Source organism: Bipolaris sorokiniana, assembly GCF_000338995.1.
Source record: "Bipolaris sorokiniana ND90Pr unplaced genomic scaffold COCSAscaffold_3, whole genome shotgun sequence".
Taxonomy (NCBI): Eukaryota; Fungi; Ascomycota; class Dothideomycetes; order Pleosporales; family Pleosporaceae; genus Bipolaris; species Bipolaris sorokiniana.
Genome location: NW_006911897.1, coordinates 2,450,657 through 2,472,572, shown reverse-complemented (window position 1 = coordinate 2,472,572; position 21,916 = coordinate 2,450,657). Strand labels below are relative to the sequence as shown.

Here is a 21,916-nt window from a genome sequence, read left to right as displayed (position 1 = left end):
GCGCATGTCTTGTCGACAGTAGGACGACTACCTAGACAGAACCCTGTGAACTTCGCGTCCCCCTTCTTCTCCTTCTTTGCCGGTCCAGGGCGTCCTGCTTGTACGTACCTTTTTCGCGTCTGAGGCGTGAGCAGGCTGCCGGTCCCCCCTCGTTCAGACAGACGTAAGGCATCATCATCCCCGGAAACCCTCATACCATATGCGCCCACCTACGACACATGAATAATGGGACATCGCCATTGCACCACCACCGCCAACGCTGTCCCACTAAAAGTCCGAGCCTGACGTCTGCACTGCGACTACCGCCCCATAACCATCCCGCTATTGTTGTTGTTGTTATTGTTATTGTCTTCTTACTTCTTCGCGCATACGCCTGCACCTGCATGTTCATTGGCTACGCCTCGACGCTCAGTCCCAACTCCGCTCCTCTGGCTCACCCTCCGCACGTCGACTCTTTCTAACCTACCTACCGACGCGCATCCGTTGCTTCTTCCACCGAGGGCTGTTCTACTTTCTGTATGCGACAGTCGCGCCGCTGAGCTCGTACTGGGCTGTGCGCGCAAACCTGCAACCCCGGAATGTCCAAAGACAAACGGCGGAGCATTTTCGGTCGCAGCTCTCTCAATGTCCTCACCTCCCAGAGCAGCAAAGACGACACCCAACCCGCGAGTCTGCTGCGGAAGCGCCGCACCGCCTCCTTCATTTCGAATCTCTCCGACGTATCACAGCATGCAGAACCATTCACTATCAACGGCTCCATAGGAGCCAGCTCCAACGCCCCAGAACCGCCTGATTCAGCCCGATCCAATCTTTCCAAGAGCCAGCTGAAGCGTGCCAGCTCCGTCTTCAGTTCCTTTCGTGGCTACAAACTTCCCGGCGACGACGACCCTGAGCCCCTCTCGGCAACCTCGACGCGGAACTCGACAGTTTTTGGAGAATACCTGTTTGAAGATGTGAACAATCTTCAGGTCTTGCACCATGGAGAGGTGCAGACGAGCAGTTCTATGTTCAGGAAGAAGAAGGAATATTTGGTACTGACTGAGAAGCATCTAATCCGCTTCAAGAGCCAGTCCAAAGCAGCCGAGGCTTTTATCGAATGCGCCCCAGTGCACTTGATTCCAGGCGATGGAACTGAGTATCGTAAGGTCCCATCCTCGCATCGCTTGAGTACATACAGACACAGTCACAGCCCCTCCATTGGATCAACACATGAGCTCCAGTCCCTAGCCTCAGAATCGTCTGGTGATCGTCATCAAGGAATTCCCCTGCGTCACATTGTTGCCGCATACCACTTAGACGACGGACGGCCGCACTTTGCCCTCGAGCTGTACTACCTGGATGACGAGTCCAATCATGCCGCTTCCATGACTCTCCAATTCGGCGATCCGGAAGACATGTTTGCTTGGCTCAAGATCATAAGACATGCCGCCAATGCAGCCCGACTCTGTGATGCAAAGCCCATCTCTGCACATAACTCCCACCTGGCTGCGCGCGTCGTAGAAGCAGAGCGTGACTATGTGCCTCCATATTATGCCATATACAAAGTTGTCCTCAGGCCCCAAGGGAAAACCACGGCCAGGTCTTCGTCCGATGATCTGACAAAAGCATCTGCTTCAGTATGTTTTCTTGCAATTGGCGTGCACAAAGTACACATCATCCCATTATTCAAGCCGCCTTCGCAACGATCTTCCAGTCCATCCTTGGTGTCCCAAAACACACAATTGTCACATGGTATCCTGACCCTGACTGAAGTTCGCGTCAGCGAGATTGATGATACTTTCCAATTGACCTTCAGGTACGTGCTCGAATGCCCACAGCGAGAGCAACTCTGACAGCATGCAGAAAACCTCTAGAAAGACCAAAGGTGCTTCAATTGGCGTCGCTTGCCTCACGAGACATAGCTGTTCGCCTACAATATGTTGAATCTAGTCTAAGACCGGAGTGGGAGACACGCCCATTGGATTTCCTGGTTCCCGAGGAAGTACAACAAGACATTGTACGACAAGAGAGCCCACACCCTATGGACCCTGACTCTCTGGATCGCACTTTGATAGGTTATTGTATCGCTTATGACGTCCAACCAGAGAACATTAGCTATCAGATTACATATCCACCAGAGGACTCTCCACGGTTCGAGCTACTCCCACCCAGCTCCCGGAGAACCCAGTATACTACACTTGAACTCCTTGCTGTAATGCGCGCCCTGAGGTACAACGAAACGTTTGGTGGAATCTCATTCAAAGATGTACATCTGGATATTTTGAATGGGCTCAAAGACCCAAATGGCGCAGAGCATCTTTGTCTCAAGACAAAACGCGGCACGTACGCGCGCTTGGATATCGAAGAATTAGAGCGATCTTGCTTGTTGGTTCAGGAAATCCGCGCATTGGCTCTGACAAACCGGAAGCTTCGAAGAATGGACTTTTCAGGTTGTATCACGCGGAAACCCAGCGACCATGGGGAATCCAGAGGTAGTGCGAGAGACCAGGGCTGCGCCATTGTGGAAGCGCTGTTTCCGCTGTGCAAATACCAAACAACAAATGTCGATTGGATAGCTCTTAACAGAATACAACTGGGGGATACTGACTTGGATTATCTCGTCGCTGCAGGAGTCGAGCGAGCTTGCCATCTAAGGGGTCTGGAGTTGAGTGGGTGTGGTCTTACCGACCGTGCATTATCTCTTGTCCTAGACGCATTGCGTGCGCAAGAAACCACTCTAGAAGCCATCGATCTCTCGTCCAATCCTTTCCGCCTTTCACCAAGCATTTTCGACTCTCAAATCGGTGTGTTTGGCTATCTCACACGACTGAACCTCTCACATCTTGCGCGATCGTCTGGCCTTGAATCCCTAATATCCGTCGAGACATTCCAAGGCTGGAGATTACAAGAGCTGATCCTTAGCGGAACATCGCTCAATGCGGCTACCGTCGACGCCATCGCCGGCTACCTTTCTAACTACAAACGGTCTTCAGTCCTTCGTGAGATAAAGTTGGATCATTGCTTTCTTACTGGAAGGGACATTGCTTTTCTTCTGCACGCAATGACCGAACACCCAGGCAAGGCTCGCGACCTCCATCTTGATGTTAGCGAGAACAGAATCGAGGAAGACCTGGACGCGTTAACAAAAGCTATCGCTAATGGCCTCGCTCCGTCGAGCTTCACTCTCCGTTTGCTTGAGTTTGAAGAAGACGCCGACTTTCGGAAGATGATACTCGCTTTGGCCGCCAATAACACCATTAGACAGCTGGACATCTCGCGAGCATCTCTACCATGTGACGCTTCAGAAGAGACGTGTCAAGCATTAGAGAAGATGTTTGCTGATAACAGAAGCCTTGAGTGGCTCGATATTTCTGGCGAAGATTCTCGCCTCGAAACAACCAAACTAGGTGTCGGTATCAACCGAGCGTTGCGAGGACTTCAGCGCAACAAAACGTTGCGTGCTTTGTACATCAGATGTAAGTTCATGGTCTTGAGTATAGAACAGTCAAGAAACTGACAGAACTAGATCAAAAGCTGGGCGTACAAGGCGCGAGTACCCTTGCGGATGTGCTCAAGGTCAACAATACCCTGCAATACCTATACTGTGAGGATAACGGTATTGCCTTGACTGGCTTCACGGATCTTGTTAATGCGCTTCATCGAAACACCACCCTCCTATATCTTCCATCCATGCATGAGTCCCGCCAAATGGCGCTCAAGCAAACAGAAGATCAAGTCAAATCAATGCGTGACGATTTGCCAACAAACAACCAATCAAAATCATACTCTGTTCGAAGTAGAATCGCAAACAGAGTGGTCAGCAAGACTGCAAAAGAGCCCAACTACCCGACAGGTCTGTCAGATCAAGACATCAAGGCCGCGCTGGGGCTGGTTGACGAGAGTTGGGCTAGGCAAGAATATCGTCTACAGCAGTACTTGACGCGCAATTACAACATCGCGCACGGCATACCAACAGCTATGGATGTCGATGAGGAAGAATTCGAAAGGCCAGATACAGCAAACAGTTTAGGCAAGATTCTTGAAAAAGTTACCATCGAGAGCACTCCTACTGCAGAGAAGGATCTACAGCTCGGTAGCCTACTTCCGGAAATAACTACGACGCCGATGGCAGACATTGACTACGACACTACACCATTGGAAAAAGAGCTCGAAATGTCTTTTGGTAATACACCGGTCGGATTTCCATTCTCAAAGTAGTCGGACAGACAACTTTAATCACACCTAATCGTGATTGGGTCTCTTTTTTTACCGCTTCTTGCCCATCATCACTCTATTGTTGCAATACTTGTTTGCAATCGCTTTCTTCGCCTGTATATATAGGGCTTATTTTGCATATACCTCCCTCGACAGAGGTCATTCGGCGTTTGTTTTCTACCACAGGTAGCTGACGATTTTGGAATTCTGGTCGTTTGGCGAAGGAACTGACTGGTCTGGATAATTTATACTTCTTGAGTACATGCATGTTCTAGGCTTAGGCTCATCTCTGGACGGCTGTTTTTCTTCTTCAAAGATACCATTTAGATTAACTATTATAAACAAGATTGAAGTTTCAAATTCATCTCAAGAAAAATGCTCCAGTTTGAGTCTTTTCATCGAAATCGAAATGTGACTAACTCATAGACCATTGCAGGTCTGAAATGTAGTCAGGTCAGATTTGGAGATTGTGCATTTCTGTCTGCGATCGCGCTGCGTGGGGTACACCCCACTAAACAAGCACATAACTGACATGTCCGAGCTCCGTCCGAAAATGTACGTTGACGACATCATTTCGCTCGAAACGAGTTAATTGAACCTCACACCATCAAAACCAAAACAACAGACGAACCAATTGCGGTTGCGAGACAATATCACGACTTTCTCATCTTCTTATGGTAACTAGGCTAAGAAGATGGTCCGACAACATGGTAGTTTAGAGAAGGATGAAGAGACAAATCAGGCGGCCTGGGAGGCGGCTCGTGGTGCGCTAATCGGCGGTACAAAGGTATGAGATGGCGCTCGCGCGGATAGTGTCTGTCACATCTTCCCCTTTCCCTTTACTGCGAGTTTAGGAGTTTGTTTCAGTACGGGAAGCAAGAGAAGGAAAGTAATAGCGAAAGAGCTAGCTGTTGGCGCATGAGCGAGTCTCACGTGAGACCCAAAGATTGGAAGATACCATGACTGCACAGTTCATGGTCATGTCGATTGACTACTTTCATACTTTATCTGAATTTCTACCAAGACTTCCTGATCATATGAGAGACATCAAGCTAACTTTGATACAACCAGTGGGGTGCTTTTTTCGCCGTAGCAGGCGGTGTCGCATACGCATTTTCCCCCCTCTACCGTGGTCTGACTGTCCAATTCAAAACGTAGGATTTTATTCCTTCCCTCTCGCATTGCATACTGCTCTAGATTCCATGATTGCTGATTCATAGACCAGATACATACAAATGTCTGGCATGATACTAGGCGGCATGCTCGAAGCAGACAAGCGCATGGTGAACTACCAGCATCGCATTAGACATCATAAGAGGCTGGCAAGGGATATGGAGATTTGGAGACGGTACGAGGATACGTATGAGGAGAGAGGGACGCCGGGAGTGGGAGCGGAGAGCGATGTGCATGGGCCAGATGGGAAAAGTGCATAGAGCCGCAAATGGGAGGATATCGTAAGTCAGATTAGAGAGTAGGGAAGGCCGTTGTATTGTACGATATCAGGCGTCTATTCATTATCCACATATGCAATGAATGGGCTACATACATGCTTCTGTTTTGGGGTCTTCTTCTAGATGATTCCAGGATTTCATAACAGCACAGTTTATACAGTTATTCTGCTAATAAGAATCTTTGGAAGAAAAACGACTAGCACTATTGTAGTACTAAGTCCACATCAATTTCCAAAAACACGCGAATATTTCATGTAGTATGGAGTAATAACATTGCTGCGTCGGCGTGGTGCGGAGTTAATGGACCAATGACGTGCTTCGTTATGCGGAGGCAAGGCTGACGTAATGTCTCTCCACCTACGGCGCGCCGCTTTCTTCAAAAGCCACCTTGCGAATTCGCTCCGTCTGGTTCTTTAGGCAGCCCTCCCGCTGTTCCTCGCCCACCACACTTCATTGTCGCATCTGTCTGTAGCTGCTACAGCTTCACGCAACAATGGACGTTTTCTGGACGCTCCCCCCGGTCTCTAGGTAAGCTTCTTTCTTCTACTTCGTGTAGCTCTGAGAGTTTCGCATCTAACAGCTTCTCATAGAACCATTACAGCTGCAGCTGTCGTCGTGTCGGCGCTGGGCTATGGTGGCATCCTCAACCTTTACCATGTCATCTTCGCTACTCAATATGTCTTCACTACCAAGATGATCCCGCAGCTCTGGCGAATCTTCTCTGCGTTTCTCCTCACGAAACCGAAGTTCGGCATCCTGCTTGACCCATACTTTTTGTACCAATATGGCAGCTCCATTGAGCGCGAGTCTAGCCGCTTCTCGCAACCCGGCGACTTTTTTGTGTATACTATGTTCGTCGGCAGTGTCATTGTGGTAAGTACCTGCTCGTAGCTATTCTGCGCCCCATCGCACATACATGTGTCTGTCCATATCGCATCGACCCAAGCTGTCTGCGACGAACCGACTACGGTCTCCTTCACCTCGACATATCTGCCCGCCCAGTCAAAAAATAATCTAGCTGAAGCGGTTCCTGGAATCGAGGAAGAATACCCTTGCACATCATGCAGTTCCACTACAATCCAAAAGGGACTGTATGGTGTGTAGGCATGGTGGGATTGTCACATAACGATGCGTTGCGAATTCTCTATTTCGCAAGGTTATTTGAGGCTCCCTACATACCTTTACCATTTGTTTTGCTTTGTTGAATCCCTTGTTGTGGATGTAACCTGGAGTGGGCTTGTGCTAATGGTCCATGTAAAGGGAACGGCAGGCTGTCTTTTAGGCTCATACACCTTTCTTCCTGCGCTGTCTCTCGCATACGCATATACCTTTGGCCAGGACAACCCTACACGATCCGTGCAATTCTTCATTCTCAACTTTGACGCCAAGTTCCTACCGTTCGCCATGCTGTTTCTTACATTCGTCATCGATGGTCCTGATGCAGCGGCTTCGCAACTGACTGGCCTCATTGCAGCACATCTTTACGATTTCCTCACAAGGATCTGGCCTACTTTTGGAGGTGGAACAAACTACATTCGTACCCCTCAGATTGTGAAGGGTTGGTTCAGTGCAACAGCCGGCAGCGTCCAGGACAGGGGATATGGCCATGCTGTCCAAGGACGCGGAAGGGCGGCTGGTGCGCCTGGAAGCGGTGCGCAGCCGACCACAGGCAGGACTACGGGTGCAAACACGCCTTGGAGTGGTATGGGACCTGGCCGTAGGCTGGGAGGTTAGACGTACAGGCTGAAAACGTCGTGTGTAGTCTGTTTATGATGGGTACTGCGGTTTTGATATTACCCGAACAGAGCTCGTCACTGTATTATTAGCATTACAGTAATTATGAAAATGAACACTGTATTATGATCTGTCGAATTACTCTGCAGTTATGCAGATTTTACAAACATCGTGATGGGAGAAGAAGCGCCAGTAACCCACCACTGAACACGATTCCACAGAACTTCAAGCTTAAATCTCGCTCATGACGTGTGATATATTTGCCTCTTGGCCATATTTACAAATCACCGCCTCATACACTGATCACTCAATCAACATACCCTCTTTACTTTGAGCTCCCAGCTGGGTTACTGGGCCCATCAACCGCCCGCTCCACATGTCCCGCAATTCCATTCTTACTCGCATCAAATTGACTTCCAATTACACCGTCTTTGCTAAATGGACCTCCAATCGCTTGTCCAATTGATCCTACCGCGCCATCTGGGTTGACTATTTTGCGAAAATATTAGTACTAGTTATATCGACTTGAAGATGGAGAGATGAGATAACAAACGTACAGTTCTTCCCAATTGCACCCGCAGAAGAGAGAACACTGGGATTGTCCTGAGGAATAGCGTTTGTGGATTTGTTGGCGCCGAGTTTATCGGCTGCGGAGGTGGTGCTGTCGGTCATGTTGGATGAGCCTGAGGGGTAGGTGGATTTGGGCGTGGATTGGTTTTCGGTGCCCATGCCTAGTTGTTCCATTAGGGGGCCGGTGGACTTGGGCATTTTTCTGGATTTAGAGGTGTGTTGACTGGTGTGTTGGTGTAGTTGATTTGGTTTTAAAGATGTTAGATTGGGTTTGGATTGTGGATGTGGGATGTACTTGTCGGGGGGTTAAAAGTATTACTTATACTTAAGGTGATACGTAGGTATTGTGTGAGATGCTTGGGTTTGGGGCGCTTATCGTCACTGGGAGATATGCGTTGTGCAAGTGGGTGATGCGCTTGAGTGACAATCGTGATGTCATGACGACACTTGGACATGAAATCATCTATAAGAGCGGGAGAGACAAAAGTCAATGATGTAGTAGGCTCCTTGCAGATCGGTATCTAAGCAAGTGGCTTGTAGTTTTTGCGACGTGTAGATCGTTTTTTTTTTGAGGATTTGCTGGGTCGGTGGGACAATGGCGGGAATGGCGTTGTGGTGTTGTCATTGGTTTGCATGTTAGGGTCATGGTGAAATTCACATGCGCGTGAGGCTTGAATGGGAATTTGGAACTGCTTTTCGTCATTGAGTCTCTAGTTCCCGAATCTTTTGAGATTCATGAAACGATGGGAGAATGGATCGAGTAGAAGGTTGGGGGATGGGGCTTCCGGGGTCCAACTAGGGACGATATGTCAGTCTGGCTTCTGTAAGCAATCCACGATAACTAGCATAAGAATGAATTACAAAAGGCAAGAGAAGCTGGAGTACTCGTTTGAATTATTGCAGCTTTATTTGCATATTACGATCATTTCTGTGGGGGTTTTGGTATACAAGGACTTTAAAGTTAATTGTTGCCTGAAACCACGCTACAGTCCGCCATATACGGTGGACCATAACGGCGTCTCGTGTAAAAATTGTTTTGGCTCCAAGTTTAGGATAAGTGATGTTGTCTCAAAACGTTCAGCATTTGACATATCACCTAAACAATACGCATCATGGTAAAACGTAAAGAAAGAACAACAGCTGCGCATGGCATATCTATAAGACCTACGGTGGTTTTAGAACATGTCCAATTCGTCATCTTATCCAGCTACTACACTTTGAGCCACGTGGGTAGCATGGTCCGATATATCCCACGTGTGCGCGTGGCAAGTAAGATAGCAACTAGGTGACCCTCTACCATACCTCTACCCCTACCCATGGTCTGTGCGACCTCTACCATACCCCTACCATACCTCATCGTAGGAGATACCCATCTGTTAGCCTATATAGAAGGATTTGATGAGAGCGCCTAAATACAAAACGAAGTCTGCTCTACGTGCTTCGAGCAAAACACCTAGCAAACCAGGTCATCTGAATGGCTGAGAGATGGCCAGCATGGCTACTTACTGGTTGAGATGAAACCGTGATCTTCAAGCTAGCAAAGAGAAGCAAGAGCAAAGCGAGAGATTTGTGCCACATCAATAGAGCCAATGTCAAGAAAGAGGTGGTTATGTCTGAACGTCAAAGATTTGATTAGGAATTTCGTCGGCACTGGTACGTTGGGGAACAGCAAAACGATCCAGGAGTCCTTTATCGCATCTTAATTTGGCCAACCTCAACTAAGGGTAAAAGAAATGTTTTTGTAGGTATTTAACTATGTATACATTCGATTCGGTGACTAGGCCCGAACACCTGTGAACAACTGCAATCACGATGCTAAAAAATTGACTATAACTACTTGCTCCTAAACCTGCCCCCAACTTTTGGAAATGTCAACGGTAACTTGAGTTTTGCAACGAAATGATTGATGCTCTCGGCCTTCGTGAGCTTCAGATTTGTGAGATCGGTCTGTGTAGGGGGCGTGAGTTTGCAGCCTAGTTCAGCAAAATACTGTTTAATTCTATTGATAATGGTCAGCGCGTGCTACGAAGTCATTCTACCGGCAGGGCTACTTACTCCTTGTTCTCCAGTTTGAGGTCTTCGCGGAGATCATTGACGTCGACTGCTTGGTCATCGACGATGAGGGCTGCGGCTGCAATGTGGGTCATGAGATTATCGACGTTCCAGCGAGGCATTTCGGAGCTCCTGAAAAATGTTAATGTCGCCTCTTGTAATCGGAGAATCAGAAACACTCACCCCTCTGGGGCAAATTTCCGTCTGATGGCCAAGACACATCCAGCTGGTGTATCCTCACCCATGGCTGCTTCCAGCTTGCCCTTAATGGGTATCTTCTTCGGCCGAGCACCTCCTGCACCAATCAAGGCTGCGTTAAAATTTATGCAGAGCAAGATAAAGCGCAAGACTTTTAGTTTTTGAATTTGTTTGTTCTTGGCTAGCTTGACGATGCGCCTTGCAACGTACTTGCTGGTGACTTCGACACCTTGACCGGCTGCAGATGCCTGTACCCAGTCCTTTACGTCGAGCATAGTCATTAGCTCGCTACCAACAACGGTACTGATCGGGTAGACATCGCCAGGATATTCGGCTGCGAGGTTTGGAATTGGTCGTGGTTTTGAACTGTCGACAGCTGCTGCAAGGTCTTGGCTGGTGGGCATGACACTGGTGGAGGAGGACATTTGCTTCAAAACGTTCTCAGCAACCTCATTGGCTCCGGCGCCGCTCTTAATGGCGTTCAGCGTGCGGTCCTCAAGCGCCTTCCTTGACTTCTTAGATCCGAACTCAGCTGCAAGCGCAGCTCTCTTTGCCATGATTGTGTTGTTCTGGGCCTCGAGCGCTTCCTGCTCTTGGCGCATTTCTTCGACTTCGCTTCGCAGTGTGCTTCGGACAACGACTCTCTTGACGGGGACAATCTGCAGCTTGCTCGTCGCCGGGTCATAGACACCAACGTAATCCTGCAGCTGGCTCTCAGAGCTGCCATCGCGCTCTTCCTGTGCGATGTAGTCGAGGCGAGGATGATCAGAAGACTGGAAGAGCAGTTCGGTACTTTCGCCTTGTTGGAGGACCTTTGTGCGCTTGTATGGGGTGAATGAGATTTTGGAGGGAACGGCAAGACCAGGAGTGACAGCTTTAGAAAGTCAGCGGGAAACGGTAGGCATTGTGGACAACGGCGCAGGTATTGCGACAAGCTGGAGAGGCAGTCACATACCGAGCAATGGGCCCAGCGTCTCTTTGCTCTCCACCATGTCGACGCGGACATTGCCCTGGGGCGCGACGACGGCCTTCTTCTTGGGCCGGTCGCCGTTTTCGGCATGTCTTTTTCTCTTCTTGTCGCTCATGTCGTCGGTGCGGGCGCGATATGGAAGAGCGTGTCGCGCCATATCAAAAAGTTCGACCTTGAATTGGCAGAACGCCGGGGCGGTGAGGAGAAAGATGGTAGGCGAGCGACAAGGGTGTCGACTAGCGCGGATGGCATGACGTACTCGCGAATCACGCGTCCCGGCCCTCTTCACTGCCGCATATCCCAAACGCCATTGTCGTGGCCAACCATCCTGGCGCTGCCCTATTCGGATCCGTCAATTGTTGTAGCCGGGTCCGAGGGTAACGGCGTGCCGTGTAACTAGGAAATTCCAATTGTGCTTTCATCCTTCTTTCTCCCTCCAGTGACAACACCATCCGTCTCCATTGCTTCCTCGTCCCCTGCTAATATTCTCTCATCTCATCTCATCTCATCTCCATCGATTTCCTCACCCCCACAATGCCTTCCATCGCCCAGAAAGCTGGGGACATTGTTGATCATGTTGGCCATCGCGTCCACCATGCCGCCAAAAGCGTCGAGGCCCAAATCGGGGCTACCACGAACCAACTTCTCCCACCCCGCCGCCGTGAGCAGATGATTGAGCAGTCACGCGATTATGCCAATCGAAACCCCAAGATAGCAGTATGTTCTCTATAGGCGCCTGCACAACCCACGCTGACAGCTATGCAAAGGCCTTCCTTACCACCCAAGCCGCGTTCACCGGCATTCCCCTCGTTCTCTTCCTCGCCTTCGCAGCCGTCACCCTCCTAGTCTCCTTGACCACCTGCCTCTTCCTCGGTCTACTCGTCTCCCTCAGCATCACCTTCTTTGTTGTTGGCCTTGCTCTGATTTTCGTTGTACCTACTGTCTTCATCGCTAGCTTTTCAGCCATCTTCATTTTTATCTGGGGCTTAGCAGGCTTCATCATCCTCCGCAAGTTCAACGAGCGTGGAGCATCAGCCAAGCCCAGCACTCGCTTTGGTGACGCGGTGAAGAACGGTAATGCTGCTGGTACTGGAGAAACATATGCAGATGATCCAACAAGTTCTGGAGACGGCGGGCCAGTGAGTCGAGTGCATGGTACTGTTGAATGGGACAGGAAGTGGGCAGACGGAGTGAAGCATGACTCTGTTGTGCTGGAAACAGACAACGCCTATCAAGTGCTGAAAGCGGCAAGTACGGAACCGAGCCCGTATGCATGGTTACTAACCAACGACTAGGAGACCCCTGTACCTTCAGTCTCGTTCGCGTGAGAGCAGACATCACGAATGCCAGAACGCGGCAGATACCATGATTTACTAAAGTATTGTCACAGTGTTATTTGCCGCTTGCGCTGTAGCTGTTGACCTCTGGGTCTTTTTCTTTTCGATAACAACATCAGTAAGGAGGAACATAAGATAGTCACAATAATAGGACAGAAATTGTCATTACAACACCTGCGAGTGACATGGTCGTATCGATTGAAAATATACAAGCCTCAAACAAGCACTACTAATATCGAGGCCAACTCTATGCCAATGCGATTTAATTTCGCTTTCTTTATCTCAGCTTGAAACGGCCACCAATTCGATGTGTCCTATACAACTCTAGGTGGGTCTCTACCTGTTGGCGTTACTCGCACCTGCCTCACCCCACAGTCACTTCGAGACCCTCCAACTTGCCATCCTCACGCCATCTCTCCAACATTCGGGTAAATTCCACTATACCTCCGCCCCAAATCACTGACTTTGCCCTCTTCATCATTCCTTCATGGTCATCTGGCGCCGGCATCTTTAGTGTCTCACCCTCCAGATTTCGATGCCCTGGCGTGCAGATTACGTTTACACCGAAGAGGCCGGAGCCTTTCGCAATCGCCATGCCCCACCCTTCCTCTGCCTCAGCCGAAGGTTCAATCACTACAGTCCCCGGTGTATCCAGTGTCTGCCTAGAAGCAATTTCAATAACGGAAGTCACATGCTCGCTCACCACATCCATGACATGACCCCAATTTGCTGTTGCGGTATTTTGATCCATACCTAGTATAAAGAGATTGGGAAACCCGTTAGTTGGAATTCCTTGGAAAGTGCTGAAGCCCTGTGCTTCCCAATTTTCTGATATTTGACGCCCATGACGACCAATGATCTCTGTGCCGGTACGCGCCCCTGGAGCCCCTCTAGCACGTGGTGAACGATACCCAGTGCTTAAAATAAGGATATCAACTGGGTATTCTTGACCGTTGGCAACAACACCCTTCGTCGTGACGCTGTCGATTCCAGCGCCATCTGTGTCAACCATGTGGATATTGCTGCTGTTAAAGGCTTCCAGATACTGGTCACTAAAAGTCAGACGCTTGCACCATGTCGGATACCAAGGTGTCATCTTTGCAGCCATTTCCTTGTCTTTAACAATCTCCCATATCCGCGAGCGAATTCTTTCGCTGTTTTTCGAATCGAGCGCGAGCAATTTACCAATATGCTCTTGCAATTTCTCACGTGTAATATTGCCAAACCGAGTGTTGCCGTAGAGGGAGCCGAAGCCTTTTATTTGAACCCAGCCATGATTGGGGTCTTCATCTTCCATTTTCCCATTCCCAATCACCGTTTCTGCAAATGCCTTCCTCCGAGCTCGTTGCCACCCAGGTTTAGCGGCTATCCTCTGATGCCAATCCTCAGGATCTGTATCAAACTGACCTAGAGAATACATTTGGGGAGGTGTGCGCTGGAATACATAGACATCCTTGGCGAACTTGGCCGTTTGGGGAACAAGCTGGATTGTAGCGGCACCTGTACCGATGATACCCACTACCTTGTTTCTGAGCTTGGCCATGTCTGGCATTTCGTCATTGGCAGAGCCTCCGGTGATGTCGTAGTTCCAACGCGCTGCATGGAGTAATGGCCCGGAAAACTGTGCCAATCCAGGTACTCTGGGTACTTTTGGGTAAGGAAGCGGACCAGTGGCAATGGTAACCATCTCGGCGTAAAACAAAGGATTTTCTTCTTGCTTTCCTTCTAGACCACATCTCATAACTACGCTAGCCCTCCAGGCCTTGGTGTTGTCATTCCATTCGAGTTTGTTGGCTTGCGTACGGAACAAGACTCGACTATTCAGCCCAAACTTGTCGACAAGCTGCTCCAGATACTTGCGAATCTCAAAACTGGAGGAATCCTTTTTCTTAGGCATATAGCCTGTGTCTTCCAAAAAGGGAAAATGGTAATATGACTCAAAGTCACAATGCAATCCCTAATGTTGCTGTGGTCAGTCTCATCAATCCGGGTCCCAAGTAACACATGAACAGCCTACCGGATACCGATTACAATACCATGTCCCTCCAACCCCCCGACAGTATCAACCATAAGTATTTCTTCGGGGTTGAATCCCTTTTTGGTCAACTTAATCGACATGATAATTCCGCCTATCTCGGCCCTAAGGATCAAAAACTTGACGCGGCCATCATTCTCAATGGGCAAAGGAAGTGCATCAAGTGCATCGTGATCGGCCCATATATCTTTAATCAGACTGTGCAGACGTTCGTTTTCACTAAAGTGAAGCTGCTCATACTGATTCATACCATCCTCTCTCAAGCGCTTCGCTGCTTCAAGAACATACTTTTGCACAACTGGCGCACTGGGGTCGTTCGGATTGACAACAGTAGCGGCAGCCATCTTTCTTATCACACTAAGAGCCGTGATTTACTACTGATGTCAACGGAGAAGAGTCTTTTTGCACAGGGCCAACGTGGTAGAAGCGCGTGGGCGAGACCGTCTATAAGGTGTTTGTTCTTCGCGCAAGATAGATTTAGATAGACATGTAAGCAAACACGCAAAGAAAGCTTTACATTAAGTAACTCATCAGGGAAACCTTCCCTGTGAATACAGGTCGTCCTGGTCCAAAGTCTCGGGTCTCACGCTTACTAGGCAAATGCTCGGTCAACACAAGAAACACCACAGCGTATCTCTGCATGTGTAAGATTCACCCCGCATTAAATGATAACGGGGAAAGAGGCAAAGTTGCAGGATTTCTCATATCTATCTCTTGACCTTAAGAGATATTAAGCCCGAGTGACGAATCAAACGACAAGAGACGGACGTGCTGGGCTACATTGTCGGAACGATGATGACGATCAACAGGTTTGGTCTTTGGCATCCTTGGTGTGAACTGATGAATCAATCGTGTAGACATATATCCACGTAAACGGGGTGAAGCATGACGAACAGTAGGGGATGATATATATCTTAAAGGAGCCAGAGAAAGAGACATCGATGTTTTACTCGCCTTGCATCAAGAAGCGTCGACATACCTCCAGCCAGAGTATGTCGCAGCCAGAGTCAGGATCGATACTAGCCGCCAGCTCGAACAACCTTGCTCGTCTCCTGCCATGGCCGTCGAGCCATACTTCACCGCCAACTTCTCTTACGCCTCTCTCGTCAACCATCAGACCGTTTCCCGCAGCACCACTCGTATATCTCGCACACGGTGGCGTTCCATTGACAACAAAGTCGAGAATACGATCACGCCAGTGCGAAAGCACGGGTGCGTAGTACGCGGGTAACTTGTTCTCATGGTCTCCACCAAGCAACGTAGCAATATCAAAAGTGTGCGTTGCAAATGCCCCATGGTTGCGTATGGGGCCTGCAAACAGGTTGCCAAGGTCGAAGACGTGGAAATAGGTGGCGGGCACGAGGTCTGCTTGGGCGAGACTCAGTGCTGCGGCAAAGAAGCCAATGTCACTTTCGAACAGACAGATGCGCTGGAGAGCGTCTGTATCGTTGGCTGCGGAACTGATACCATACAAGTCTAAGAGTACTGTGCCATTTTTAGGACCCAAGACGTCTTGAGCGATGTTGGTGAAGGCCTCAGCATGGCCGCTTCTACTGCCGTCTTTGCTCATCATGTTGTAGGATATCCCACCGTCATACGTAGTCGACCCGATAATCTGCGCTTCGACGGGTTTTGCCCATTCACGCCAGTTTGGAGGAGCCAGTCTGCCTTGTCTTACCAACTGCATACTCGGTCGCTCAAAGGGAAAATATGTACTGTTCGTACAAGGCAGACCGACCCAAGCTAGATCTCTAATCTTGGACACTTCAACATCTATCATATCATTTGCAATGCATTCTGCGTCTCTATCGCTACCGTCAGCCTCGTCAACGACACGGATACCTAGTTGCTTCGCCTGCGCAAGAAAATTATCATGGTGCTCGTCCGGCGTCAGGGTAGGCATCGTAACTGGCGTCCCGGAAAACATAATAGCGCGCTTGAACAGCGGCGTGTGCATAGTCTGCACGGAAATACTTTCAGCCCCTGCGCTCTGTCCGATTGCAGTAATGTTTTCAACATCTCCGCCAAAATCGCCAATGTGCATTCGTAGCCACTCGAATGCGAGAACCTGATCGTGGATGCCGTTGTTCTCCGGGACCAGATCACTCGCGTGGTTGGAGTGCAGGAATCCGAGTGCGCCGAGACGATAGTTGATTGCCACAAATATGATGGGCGTGCTGCGTTGTATAGCGTGGCGGACGAGGTTCTCCGGGCTGTAGTATGGTCGATTTCCTGAGCCTAAGAAATACGCGCCTCCGTGGATAAAGACGAGAACGGGTAACTTGGGTGCAGAGCATATTTCTGCGTTATCATCGATGAGCCTCCTGGGTAGGTGTATAGAGAGATTCAGGCAATCCTCTGATTGGGCTTCATCTTCTGGGAAGTTGTCTGTTGGAAGTGGGATGTTGGAAGCGTCGGATTTGACGCTGCTCCATGGTTGGATACTGGAGGGCCCCGGTGTTGTGGCATCGAAGATACCATCTTTGTATCTCTCATTATTGCTGTCTGAGAAGTTTGGGCAGAGCTTTGCGCGCGCGAAACGATGGGGGATGGTACCGTAGGGGAGACCTAGGAGCTTGACGAAGGGATTATTGTTTTGATTTAGACATCTTATCAAACCCAGCTTGTTATGTCTGATGATTTTATGGGCCATTGTGGGTGGATTGAGGCATGTTCATCCTGTGTGAGGTGTCTGGATACGCCAGTGTAATCGATCTAGGAGTCGTGACGTCAAGTGTTAGGTCGACGCTGCAGAACAAAGAATTTCAAAATGCTCACTTCTACCTTTATTCTCTTCAATCTTTTGGTAAAATAGTAGAAGATTAGAGCTTGTATGTCGGTATCACTGATGTTGCTGTCATCTACCAAAACATTATCACTGACCAAATGTAGTTAGCTGCTTGACCTGACATCACTTGTACTACTTGCATCAGCACGGCATCTGTTGCATTCTAACGCTCGCGACATCAAGAAACCTTCGAATTCTTGTTTTTAGTTGAGCGGGCGAATCTCGTACTATTTCAGAAATGTCAAGGGATGGTTCCTGTGCAAGTGATACCAGAAACCACTGTATTGGAACTACACTAGCATTATTGGCAGTCCCCAGTTATTAATCGCAATGCATGGAGAAACATGTTTGGTCATAGGATTGCTTCTATCTATCATATTCGGTATTAATCTCGGGTAGCTATCTTGTTAGTCCCTGCGAGATGACCCACCCCCTTCCGCCAGAGTTTGCGCCTTCTCCATCTGGTTAGAACTAAGTATGACGGTTAGCCTGGATTTTCACATGAGCATAGAAAAGCTTAGCCACCCACCAAAAGCTTGGTACTCGAAGTGATTGAACTTCGTTTTGCTTCGATTGAGACTGTTCTATAGTCCTCGTGTGCAAAATGATCAAGCATATCCTTCTTGCTTCACTCACTGTTGGGGCATTGGCTCGTCCTGCAGCCTTGTCCGATATAAAACGCAGCAATGTCACTAACCTCAACGTCAAAATATCTGTTGCTAACGGGCTCTTGGATACGCCTACCGATGGTCGCATTGTATTGATGTTTGCGCCTGCTGGAACTAATCCTCTCGATGACACCGATGTCACTTCATCACCCAACAAGATATTCGGAAAGAACGTGTACGGATTTGGATCGGATAAGGCCGTCACGTTGTCTGGCGGTAGTAACGACAGTACTGCGACTGGAGTCTTTGGTTGGCCAAATCCCAGTCTTGACAACATCGATCCCGGTACCTACAGTGTACAAGCTTTCCTCACCAGATACGAGACTGTGACCCGCAGCGATGGATCCAAAGTCAGCCTCCGCTTTCCATGCGGCGATGGTGCGCCAAATTTCAATGGCTTTGGGAGCTTGGTGACGCCAATTACAAACATCACAATGTCTGGCAGCTAACAAGTTGTCCAACTGACCTTTAACAATATCACCGAAGTCCCCAACTTCAATGGGAAAGAAATCGGCGGATGCAACCAGGGCAACTATGAGGACACAGAATTTCTCAAACATATTAAGATTCGTAGTAAGAAGCTAAGCAAGTTCTGGGGGCGAGACATGTATGTGGGCGCCAACATCGTACTACCAGCTGGTTATAATGCCAATGACACGAAGACGCGGTATCCCGTCATCTACCACCAAAACCACTGGACAGGTGGTTTTGGCGCGTACAAATATGGCGAAAACGAAACTTTCACCTCCATCTGGGACAAAGGTATCATCCCAGCCACAGACAGCAAACCCGAACGGCCAGTCCCGAAATTCATCACTGTTGCCTTCCGCCACGAAGCACCCTACTACGACGACTCGTACGCCGTCAACACCGCAAATCTCGGACCCTATGGAGACGCCCTAAACGACGAACTCCTGCCCTACATCGACCAAAAATTCAACACCATCCGCTCCCCCTACGCCCGCATCCAAGACGGCGGCTCAACCGGCGGCTGGGAATCAATTGCAAACGTAATCTACCGCCCTGACCTCTTCGGCGCCTGCTTCTCTTCCTACCCAGACTCTCTATCCTTCTACCGCCACCAAGACATCGCTCTGTATACCGCTTCCAACGCATACACTCGCGACGACGGCACTGCCGTCCCCAGCATCAGGACCTTCGTCAACGGTACGCAAGTCATTGAAGCCACCGTCGCATCCGAAAACCACTGGGAACTCACTTTCGGCACTTCCTCGCGCTCCTTCAACCAGTGGGACGTCTGGAATGCCGTGTTCGGCGTCCAAGGCTACAATAACTATCCGCTTGAGCCGTGGGATAAGGTGACCGGCGAGATCTACCCCCACGCTATTGCGTACTGGAAACAGTTCGATCTTACTGAATACATCATTGCGAATTTCAAGTCCAGTCGTAATCTCGGCACTGCGCTTGCGGACCGGCTTTTCGTCTACGTCGGCTCGTGGGATACGTATTTTCTCAATGAGGGTGTGCAGGAGTTTAGGGATAGGACGGATGAGGTAGGTGGGAAGGGTTGGGCGAATGTTACGATTTTACCGGAAAAGACGCATGGGGGCAATTATCAGGATCGGGATATTTGGGAGTATCTGGAGTTGGTGGAGGGATGGGTGAAGGTGCATGCGCCGGGGGGTCCCAAGTCGCTTTGTGAAGAGTGTACGGCGCCGTCGACGCGTGGGAATGTTTGGGATGAGGTTATCAAGTACGGTGGTCGCAATGCTGCGGTTCAGCGCCAGGCAGATCCCCGGATTGAGGGTGCCGATAAAGTCTCTGTAGGTCAGATAGTGAGAGCCAATGTTGGGCGCTGGGATCCGGGTGTCAAGTTGACTGCTCAGTGGATTCTGAACAGTAAACCTGCGTGTGAAACATTTGCTGTCAAGCAGGGTGCGAATGTTACGTACACGCCGACTGCAAAGGGGCATGTGCAGTTGCTTGTTACGGGCGAGAAGAGGAATTATGCCACTGAGACAAGGAAGAGTCAGAGGGTGCTTATTGGACGCTGAGGTCTCTGGTAGGTGTATAGATTAGTACAGATGGTATTCCTGTATCTTCGACGAAGTCAATGTTTAATACTCATCACTTTTTCTCTGTGATCTTCACTCTTTGCTGCTCAGACGACGCTCTTGTGACGCAGTGACTATGGATAATGGAGGATGGTTGAGTATTTGTGTGAAAACTTTAAGTTCGTTCCTTATTTAATAAATCGTTTGGTTGCAGTATTAACACACGTGATTTCAGTGTTCCAAGCATATTCTTCAACTACTCTCACAATATCAAATCATAGATCAACAGAAGTATTTGCTCGAAAGATAATTGATTGAGAAATCCACTTATCCTGGAATGTCCTCTGCCCTAGCCTTAACACCAGTCATGTGACGCCTTTGTGAGTGATGAAATAAGTTAGATAACATGGAATGAAGGAAAAAAGAAACGCCTGCTTCTCATAACCCATTTCAAAAGCCATGACGGTCTACGATGGTGGACAGTTCTAGCCTTGGGACCCTCAGCGCACATGCCAGGAACCAGTGAATGGGATGCTGATCTTGGCAACTACTAGGACAAAGCATAAGCTCTTATCCGTTGTGCAGCAACATGTCGATAAGGAAACGAAGGCAAAAAATATGATGGGCTCAAGCTTCGCCAAACAGGCGGGCAGTAATGTCGCCCATGTAAGCCTCCTCCAGCTCGTAATCCTCGCCGCCCATACGGTCGATGCCGACATACTCAAAGGCTTCTACGACAATCTCAACGTCGAAGCCCATTGCTACAAAGCGGTCTATTAAGTCCTTGTTGTAGCCCCTGTATGCCACCAGTTTGGACTTTTCCTCGTTTTGTTTGGCTTGTTGAGCCTTCTTCTTGATTGAAGCAGCCGTGGCACCACCGCTGCCTTCTGCGATTTCCTTTTGTGGCGCACCAGCGTACTTGACCGCCCACTCACGGGCCTTGTGCTCGAACTCGGCCGGGTTCCGGATGAGCATGCCGGCGACTTCTGCGTCTTGGGGATCCTTTGGTTCGGGTGTGCTGAGGAGAGATTGGAGCGAGATGAGGGCTGATTTGATGGTCAGGACTGGCGACCATTGGGACGACAGTGTATCTAGACAGATGGCGCCCTGTGCTTGTTAGCTTTGGATGGATCTAAGTAGAAGATCATGGCAGCGCGAGCACTCACTGTCTGTGAACTGACGTTGGGGTGCCAGATTTTGGTGTCGAATTTCATGACAGGCGGGCGGAAGGGATACTCGCTGGGAATCTTGATGTCGACAAAGAAGGTGGCGCCCTCGTATGGGGTATCGGGCGGGCCCGTAAACTGGCCACGCAGATGTGTGAGATCATCGCCGTTTCCTGCGTGCTCGACAATGATCTTAGAGTGCTGGTCGTTCTGGATATCGGCAATCTCCTTGGCAATGCGCCTGTTTCGGTTCGATGTAGTCATGGCAGCGTGTTCGTGGAGTGTGTGTAGTTGAAAGTGAGGCGGCGGGAAGGAAGCAGTGCAAGGCTGGAGGAAGTAGGCAGCAAGTGGGTGGTCGGTGCAACCGGGGTATTTCTAGACGTGAGAGTCAGCCTGAGGCCCATAACGACCGGTGCGGGGAATGCATCGTGGACACGGTTAGAGAGCGTGTCTGGCAATCTGCAGCCATAGATGTATGCTGAGCCAGAATAGGACAAGCAAAACACGCCACCTACCCGTACCGTATAAGAATAAAGGCCAAGTACGTACCAGTGAAGGACGTAGGAAGCTCGCCGGCGGGGTTCAAGCACGACGGCGTGGATCCTCCAGATGGTTCGAGACACAAGCAGTAGATGGGATGGGCGTATTTGTATGCCTGTTTAAATGACGACGTTTATCAGACGAAATCTGGCGAGTTTGTTCCTGTAAAGTCTATATAAATGTAGCATGCATGGATTG

The 21,916-nt window shown here is 49.4% G+C and overlaps 11 protein-coding genes across 11 annotated transcripts; 6 read left to right on the top strand and 5 right to left on the bottom strand.

Annotated features, from left to right (window-relative positions):
- Positions 1–143: 143 nt before the first annotated feature.
- COCSADRAFT_34592 (uncharacterized protein) lies at positions 144–503 on the top strand. Its single transcript, XM_007698462.1, has one exon. The coding sequence runs from the start codon at positions 219–221 to the stop codon at positions 459–461; it is 243 nt and encodes an 80-aa protein (XP_007696652.1). The 5' UTR covers positions 144–218; the 3' UTR covers positions 462–503.
- A 75-nt stretch (positions 504–578) lies between these two features.
- Positions 579–4,197, top strand: COCSADRAFT_158156 (uncharacterized protein; the record flags this gene model as incomplete). The annotated part of the gene is made up of 3 exons (XM_007699173.1): positions 579–1,795; positions 1,843–3,455; positions 3,506–4,197. 3 exons carry the CDS (start codon positions 579–581, stop codon positions 4,195–4,197), a joined length of 3,522 nt encoding a protein of 1,173 aa, XP_007697363.1.
- Positions 4,198–4,771: 574 nt separating this feature from the next.
- COCSADRAFT_34591 (uncharacterized protein) lies at positions 4,772–5,794 on the top strand. Its single transcript, XM_007698461.1, has 3 exons — positions 4,772–4,981; positions 5,266–5,348; positions 5,420–5,794. The coding sequence occupies exons 1-3, from the start codon at positions 4,889–4,891 to the stop codon at positions 5,625–5,627; spliced, it is 384 nt and encodes a 127-aa protein (XP_007696651.1). The 5' UTR covers positions 4,772–4,888; the 3' UTR covers positions 5,628–5,794.
- Positions 5,795–6,138: 344 nt separating this feature from the next.
- COCSADRAFT_158155 (uncharacterized protein) lies at positions 6,139–7,379 on the top strand (the record flags this gene model as incomplete). The annotated part of the gene is made up of 3 exons (XM_007699172.1): positions 6,139–6,173; positions 6,236–6,518; positions 6,906–7,379. 3 exons carry the CDS (start codon positions 6,139–6,141, stop codon positions 7,377–7,379), a joined length of 792 nt encoding a protein of 263 aa, XP_007697362.1.
- A 325-nt stretch (positions 7,380–7,704) lies between these two features.
- COCSADRAFT_24141 (uncharacterized protein) lies at positions 7,705–8,147 on the bottom strand (the record flags this gene model as incomplete). The annotated part of the gene is made up of 2 exons (XM_007698268.1): positions 7,705–7,868; positions 7,937–8,147. The coding sequence occupies 2 exons, from the start codon at positions 8,145–8,147 to the stop codon at positions 7,705–7,707; spliced, it is 375 nt and encodes a 124-aa protein (XP_007696458.1).
- A 1,635-nt stretch (positions 8,148–9,782) lies between these two features.
- Positions 9,783–11,284, bottom strand: COCSADRAFT_82745 (uncharacterized protein; the record flags this gene model as incomplete). The annotated part of the gene is made up of 4 exons (XM_007699171.1): positions 9,783–9,948; positions 10,005–10,133; positions 10,185–11,073; positions 11,155–11,284. 4 exons carry the CDS (start codon positions 11,282–11,284, stop codon positions 9,783–9,785), a joined length of 1,314 nt encoding a protein of 437 aa, XP_007697361.1.
- A 184-nt stretch (positions 11,285–11,468) lies between these two features.
- COCSADRAFT_34587 (uncharacterized protein) lies at positions 11,469–12,746 on the top strand. Its single transcript, XM_007698460.1, has 3 exons — positions 11,469–11,886; positions 11,937–12,416; positions 12,465–12,746. Exons 1-3 carry the CDS (start codon positions 11,704–11,706, stop codon positions 12,495–12,497), a joined length of 696 nt encoding a protein of 231 aa, XP_007696650.1. The 5' UTR covers positions 11,469–11,703; the 3' UTR covers positions 12,498–12,746.
- Positions 12,747–12,870: 124 nt separating this feature from the next.
- COCSADRAFT_352818 (uncharacterized protein) lies at positions 12,871–14,885 on the bottom strand (the record flags this gene model as incomplete). The annotated part of the gene is made up of 2 exons (XM_007699170.1): positions 12,871–14,463; positions 14,538–14,885. The coding sequence occupies 2 exons, from the start codon at positions 14,883–14,885 to the stop codon at positions 12,871–12,873; spliced, it is 1,941 nt and encodes a 646-aa protein (XP_007697360.1).
- A 326-nt stretch (positions 14,886–15,211) lies between these two features.
- Positions 15,212–17,258, bottom strand: COCSADRAFT_352810 (uncharacterized protein). The gene has a single exon (XM_007699169.1). The coding sequence runs from the start codon at positions 17,192–17,194 to the stop codon at positions 15,488–15,490; it is 1,707 nt and encodes a 568-aa protein (XP_007697359.1). The 5' UTR covers positions 17,195–17,258; the 3' UTR covers positions 15,212–15,487.
- Positions 17,259–17,933: 675 nt separating this feature from the next.
- COCSADRAFT_197534 (uncharacterized protein) lies at positions 17,934–20,085 on the top strand (the record flags this gene model as incomplete). Its single annotated transcript, XM_007699168.1, has 2 exons — positions 17,934–18,375; positions 18,451–20,085. 2 exons carry the CDS (start codon positions 17,934–17,936, stop codon positions 20,010–20,012), a joined length of 2,004 nt encoding a protein of 667 aa, XP_007697358.1. The 3' UTR covers positions 20,013–20,085.
- Positions 20,086–20,165: 80 nt separating this feature from the next.
- COCSADRAFT_34586 (uncharacterized protein) lies at positions 20,166–21,908 on the bottom strand. Its single transcript, XM_007698459.1, has 3 exons — positions 21,728–21,908; positions 21,179–21,553; positions 20,166–21,119 (listed from the first exon to the last, which is right to left on the bottom strand). The coding sequence occupies exons 2-3, from the start codon at positions 21,440–21,442 to the stop codon at positions 20,640–20,642; spliced, it is 744 nt and encodes a 247-aa protein (XP_007696649.1). The 5' UTR covers positions 21,443–21,553; positions 21,728–21,908; the 3' UTR covers positions 20,166–20,639.
- Between the last annotated feature and the right edge of the window lie 8 nt (positions 21,909–21,916).

Bases quoted from the DNA above. Each gene is read 5' to 3' on its own strand.
- COCSADRAFT_34592 (XM_007698462.1), top strand. From the start codon at position 219: ATGAATAATGGGACATCGCCATTGCACCACCACCGCCAACGCTGTCCC.
- COCSADRAFT_34591 (XM_007698461.1), top strand. From the start codon at position 4,889: ATGGTCCGACAACATGGTAGTTTAGAGAAGGATGAAGAGACAAATCAG. The intron at 4,982-5,265 runs GTATGAGATGGC...TGATACAACCAG, and splicing joins CGCTAATCGGCGGTACAAAG to TGGGGTGCTTTTTTCGCCGT. The intron at 5,349-5,419 runs GTAGGATTTTAT...TTCATAGACCAG, and splicing joins CTGACTGTCCAATTCAAAAC to ATACATACAAATGTCTGGCA.
- COCSADRAFT_34587 (XM_007698460.1), top strand. From the start codon at position 11,704: ATGCCTTCCATCGCCCAGAAAGCTGGGGACATTGTTGATCATGTTGGC. The intron at 11,887-11,936 runs GTATGTTCTCTA...AGCTATGCAAAG, and splicing joins ATCGAAACCCCAAGATAGCA to GCCTTCCTTACCACCCAAGC. The intron at 12,417-12,464 runs GCAAGTACGGAA...ACCAACGACTAG, and splicing joins CCTATCAAGTGCTGAAAGCG to GAGACCCCTGTACCTTCAGT.
- COCSADRAFT_352810 (XM_007699169.1), bottom strand. From the start codon at position 17,194: ATGGCCCATAAAATCATCAGACATAACAAGCTGGGTTTGATAAGATGT.
- COCSADRAFT_34586 (XM_007698459.1), bottom strand. From the start codon at position 21,442: ATGACTACATCGAACCGAAACAGGCGCATTGCCAAGGAGATTGCCGAT. The intron at 21,120-21,178 runs GTGAGTGCTCGC...TAACAAGCACAG, and splicing joins CCAACGTCAGTTCACAGACA to GGCGCCATCTGTCTAGATAC.